Genomic DNA, 6,000 nt, shown 5'->3' on the forward strand with positions numbered 1-6,000 from the left:
CAGAGACCCAGCGGTGATGTAGGTGATCTGGTTCTCCTGAAGCTGAAGGGTCTCCAGACTTGACGGAAGCCCACGAGGAAAACGGACCAGTTGATTGTGGCTGAGGCTCAGCTCCTGCAGGCCAGAATATGGCTGGAACACATTATCCACGTTGCAAAGCCGATTCCGGGCTACGGAGAGGACGGCGGTGCTTAGGGGGACGGAGCGAGGCAGAGTATGCAGGCCAAGAGACTCGCACAGAACCAGAGCACCAGGACTGGGACAGCAGCAGCCTTTGGGGCAGGGGGATACAACAAGGCCAGCAAGGAGAGACGAACAGAGATACAACAAGAGACAGCAGAGAAGACTAGGACGCATGGCTCACTTGAGGGAAAGGATCGAAAGGGATGGATAAAGGAAAGGGGAAAGTAGAAGTTAGTAACTGCTTTTCATTTACCCCAAATGAATCAGCTGAGCAAAATTAATTACCATGATGGACTCTGCAGCTCCTCCAGGACGTATTTCCCTTCTTGAGCTCGACTCCTAATGCGTTATCAAACGTGTGACATAGGGATGTGGTACTCACCATTCTTGCCCTGTCTCAGCTGACCCTTCGCTTTCACTTTATCTGCGTCACGTCTTTAACCTCTCCGCTCTTTCCTCATGTCCCTTCCAGAGAACGGTCCGTGCTCACCCTGAAAATTCTGGGTTGTGGCCCATCAAACTTTAATGGCCGCCTTAAGGTTTTGAGTTACCTGTTTTGTATCTTCTTCGCAATGCAAATTCATTGGGCACTCCAGTTGCTTTTCCCATGATACAGCTGCACTGGGTTAGTAGAGTAATTCTCTGATAGGAAACACGTTTAATAACCATTCTGTGCAAGGAAATGTTATTTGACCATCTGCAGAACAAAACTAGATGAATCATCGGTAAGCTATAGAGTTACGCTAACCATAGTCAAAATCATGTTCAAGTCTGCATCTAGTCCCAAAGTGAAGTGAAAGTGTGTATTTCCAGAATTATTTAGCACCTTGTGGACAAAAGAGGGGAGAATTCGACCTTGAGCTACGTTTCTTTTTCGGGGCTCAAGTGTCTGGCTTCACTGCATATCTTTGATGTCTACTCTTTGGTGACTACACGCTACCAACACTTGGCCTTGCGCCATGGCAATGGGGTTTAATTTCAGTTATGAGGCTAATTTGCATTCAGCTGGCTATTAATCAATGATAGGCTGATAACATCGTTGTAACAAAAGCTGCATGTGGTTAAAGAGGTGTGAGGATTGTTTTTCTGGAAAAATAACTTGCATGAAGGAATTCACCCATGATTCCACTTCTGAATCAAGTTGGATAATCTATAGTGGGTAAATCTTGGGAATTTTGAAGTTGTCCACGAAATATTTTATTACTGGCATAATGTGAAATTGATCGTCTGGTTCTATCTCAACCAGTATATTTCCATTAAGGCCCGATATTTCCAGATCTGTGAGAGGCTATTGGAATGAGCTTCTGAAATATTGATTGGACATTGTATGGATGTGACAAAAGCTCTGTAGCTGCCGCCGTTGCGCTGCACTGGGCTCTGTTGCTGGGGTTCTTGAGTTTCATATGCTTCAGCCAAGCCAACACAATTCTTTTGAAAAAAAACCACACCGTTCAAGACAAACAGAGAGAACACAAGGAAGCGGTAACACTTATAGTTACAAAAATTTCAAATAAATGCCGTTTGCAAAAAATGCAAATAAATGCAAAATGCATGTTGAACTTTTTATTCAAACAATCCTGAAAAAAAAAATATGTTGTGGTTTCCACAAAAATATTTAGTACAGCTTTTTGACATTGATAAGAAATGTTTCCTGAGTGCCAAATCTGCAGAACGATTTCTGAAAGAATCTTGTAACACTGATGACTGGAGTAATGACTGGTGAAATTGTGAAATAGTGATATGTTTTTACTGTATTTTTAAACAAATAAATGCAACCTTGGTGATCATAAAAGACTTCTTTCAAAAACAAACCATACATACTCCAAACTTTTGAATAGTAGTGTATCTGCATCTCTGAAACAATTAGTTTATTTGGAACAGAGCAGAAGAGTTCATTTTCGGAGAGTTTATTTTTCATGACAAAACATACCTGACAAAATGTTAGCTAATTAAATCCAATACTGAGGAAAGTCATGAAGTTTAGATAAAATAACGGTCATCATGTATAACATCTGATTACAGCTTCGGAAAATACAGCATAAATTATGGGTTACCATGCATAAAGACATTTTATATGTAAAATATACCGGTAACTGAAAGGAAAGTGATCAGAAAAAGTTTCAAAAGATGTTTTCTTAAAGGGATAGTTCACCCAAAAATGAAAATACTGTCATTAATTACTCACCCTCGTGTTGTTCCAAACCCGTAAGACCTTCGTTCATCTTCGGAACACAATTTAAGATATTTTTGATGAAATCTGAGGGCTCTCTGACCCTCCCATAGACAGCAAGGTAACTACCACGTTCAAGGTCCAGAAAAGTACCAAGATGATTAACAAAGTAGTCTGTGTGACATCAGTGGTTCAACTGTAAAGTTACGAAGCTACGAGAATACTTTTTTGTTCAAAGAAAACAAAAATAATAACTTTATTCCACATTTTCATCTCTACTGCGTCACTTGTGTGCATGCGTTCATGACAGTATCATGATGCGAGCGTGTGGTGGCGCCGGCGCTGACCCAGATCCGGTGTGATGACATCATTACGCCAGATCTGGGTCAGCGCCGCCACACGCTCGCATCATGGTACTGTCGTGAACGCATGTCCACAAGTTCTCGTAGCTTCATAACTTTACAGTTGCACCGCTGATGTTACACGGACTACTTTGTCGATCATCTTGGTATTTTTCTGGACCTTGAACGTGGTAGTTACCTTGCTGTCTATGGGAGGGACAGAGAGCCCTCAGATTTCATCAAAAATATCTTAAATTGTGTTCCGAAGATGAACAAAGGTCTTACGGGTTTGGAACAACATGAGGGTGAGTAATTAATGACAGAATTTTCATTTTTGGGTGAACTAACCCTTTAAGTCTCTCAAAAGTAGAAAGGGATTCACAAAATAGTTTCAAGTGTTGTTTATTTTCCACATGAATAATAAAAATGTCAACTCACTGTTTTTTTCTTATTTAGCAAAACAAATTTTTAAAGAAACAAAATGAGTTGATAAAAAAAAAAGTCCACTCTTCCTCTGATGGCACATACACAAGTTGCAAAGCAACAAAAACACAAAGAGTAAGAGTGTGGGCATCATATCTACCAGTAGAAAAAGTTTGGGATCAAGGTCATTCCTGCCTGTTTCAGAAAAAGCTCTCACGCTGTGGTGTGATTGGCCTTCCTGAGGTGGCACGTACAGACTAGCGGCTGACTGGAGGTGACATTTGAGGTGATAGGCTGAGGCTCCTCTTTCTTCTTGGGCTCATCTTTCTGCATCTCCACCTCTTCAACATCCTCCAACTTTTGGACCTCTTTCGGCTTGGGCTGGGGGTCTTTTCCTTCCTTCTCACCCACCAGTGCTTTAGTGGGTTCCCGTAGGGTCTTTGCGGTTGTGGTCTTACCTTCCTGAATCTGATTATGTGGTTTCTCCATAGCTTTACTAGGTTGGCTCATGTATTTCCTGGGTGCGTAGGTCTTTGGAGGATAGTAGGCCTCAAGCTTGCGTTTGTGGCTCATCGCTGAAGCGCAGCAGACGATGAAGATGATGACTACCAACAGAGAGGTCACGACAATGATGAGAAGCAAGTTCTCCTTCAGGAAGTCCACTGCCTGGTTGAAAAGGAAGTCTTTGATGCGGATGAAAGTGGCTGTTATGTTGGGAGGAGGCGAGGGGGATGGAGGAACATGGGTGGTACGAGCAATGGGAAAGATGAGTTCGGGTTCATCCCCGCTGCCCTCCATTGACACGTTGAATGGGGCGGGCTTGGCAAAGCAACTGCTGCCCCAGAGAGCAGTCAGGAGCAGGCAAACAAAGCGCAGAGAGAGTGACATACTTCCTCTAAAAACCTGAAAGAAAATGGACACAGATGTGGCCGTTACTAGTCATTCCCAACAGAAACAGGAAGTCAGCATTTTGTTTCATGAAGGTGGTTACAGCAGTTTTTTAATACATATTTGGAAGATCATAACACTTTACGGTAACACTTTATTTTAAGGTGTCCTTGTTGCACACATTACACGAACTTACTATTATAATAACAATTAATTATGCATAATTACATGCAAGTAACCCTAAGACGAACCCAAATCCTAACCATAAATATTACTCCGTACTTAAATGTATAATTACAGGGTAACAAGGACACCTTAAAATAAAGTGTAACCTACTTTACAATAAGGTCCCGTTAGGTAACATTAGTTAATGCATCAACTAACAATGAGCAATAGCATTTGTTCAACTGTTTGTTGTTAGTTCATCTTAGCTCAGGTCCATCAAATAATTTTAAGAGATACAACTTTTGATTTTAATATTGCAGAAGTAAATGCTGAAATTAACATTAACTAAGATTACAAAATGCTTTAGAAGCATTTTTCGTTACTTCATGTTAACTAATGTTAATAAATGGAAATTTATTGTAACTTGTTACCAAGAAGTTGTATTTTTGTAAAAACGTTTAAAATAATAAAAAAAAAAAATTTATCAATAAAAGTAAAAATAAATAAAATAAAAATTTGTCACACGAATGGCACCAAAATAAAATAAAATAGGTTTCCAGAAAGTACTTTTGAAGTACCTTGGAGTACTAATATAAATATACCAAGGCATTATTATTTGTTTACAACTCAGTGCAATGGTTTTTTTTTTTTGAGCTCATTTGGTGATGAATGAATTTGTATTGTATTGCAAGAGTCATAGAAGTCTTTGCATCATTTTATGTAGACCGCAATATAATGAAAATATTTCCACTTTCAATGATAGTAATTAGTTAGTGTCTACCTCACTCAGAGCTACTATCTGTTTTATCAGTACTATCGATTTTCTGTGAATCACAGGAAGGAAGATGCTTGTATCACACACATCGCTGTAGACTCTCTACACAAGAGCATATTTTCATGTTTCGGTTTCCTCACAGGAGAGAAGCTATTCCTGTTACATCCAGTCATTACTTATTTGGGGTGGAGGCAGAGGGAGTCCAGGCCTGGTTTGTAATTTCCCTGCCTTGCTGATGCCACCCGCTCACCACAGAAAAGCAAAAGCAAGGCCAGATATATATTTGTGAGGGTGCAGCAAGGCGTGGGAGAGCCGCAGCTCACAGGCCTGTATTTACAGCCCAGCAGCAATGAGACAGGCCACAGACCAGCAAGACTATTTCTGCACTGCTCAAGAACACACACATCAGATTCATATCCTTTACAAATCGTCAAGACTCTGCATTATGGGTAGACTACTTTATAAATTGTTCACGCTAGAAGTAAACCATTTTTGTATTTATTAAAGAGTATAGGATGGATATTAAGCAACTTTAACCAGTAGCAGGTTAGGTTTGAAGGGAAATCCCCAAATGAACACCATCAGAATTGACAGTGTAAACCACATATTGGCTACTATCCAATACAGTAATCTCTACAAATGCCTTTACTTCTTTAAAACCTATTTTTATAAAACATTTCCCCCTCAGCTCTGACCACATTCTCTGTTCTGCTAATCATGCGGAGTTGCACTCAATCACTTGTAAAGTTTTTTATTAGTGAAAAAAATGAGGTAATCTCAGCAACGTGTTGCATGAATGTTCCTTAGAATAAGAGAGCAAACGTAGGAAGCATCTGCCAAATGAATCCAATTAGAATATGTGGTATCCTCTGTGCAGACCACAAAAATAAAATAAGGATACATATTTTTACAATAAAATAAGAAATGCAAAAATATGTATCCTTTGCGTAGATTGCATCAAAAATAAAAATAAAAATGTTTATATATATATATATATATATATATATATATATATATATATATATATATATAAATAAATATAAAACTCTTTGCTT

General features: G+C 39.4%; 1 protein-coding gene across 1 annotated transcript in view; it reads right to left on the reverse strand.

Annotated features, from left to right (window-relative positions):
* Positions 1-3,181: 3,181 nt before the first annotated feature.
* tmem119a (transmembrane protein 119a) overlaps positions 3,182-6,000 on the reverse strand; it is a 3,623-nt gene continuing 804 nt past the window's right edge. Inside the window, exon 2 of the mRNA XM_016288290.1 lies at positions 3,182-4,020. Coding sequence (XP_016143776.1) covers positions 3,331-4,005 — 675 coding nt within the window. The 5' untranslated portion in view covers positions 4,006-4,020 and the 3' untranslated portion in view covers positions 3,182-3,330. The remainder of the gene's footprint in view (positions 4,021-6,000) is intronic.

The sequence above is a fragment of the Sinocyclocheilus grahami genome, unplaced genomic scaffold, assembly GCF_001515645.1.
Source record: "Sinocyclocheilus grahami isolate Dianchi unplaced genomic scaffold, SAMN03320097.WGS_v1.1 scaffold230.1, whole genome shotgun sequence".
Classification (NCBI taxonomy): domain Eukaryota; kingdom Metazoa; phylum Chordata; class Actinopteri; order Cypriniformes; family Cyprinidae; genus Sinocyclocheilus; species Sinocyclocheilus grahami.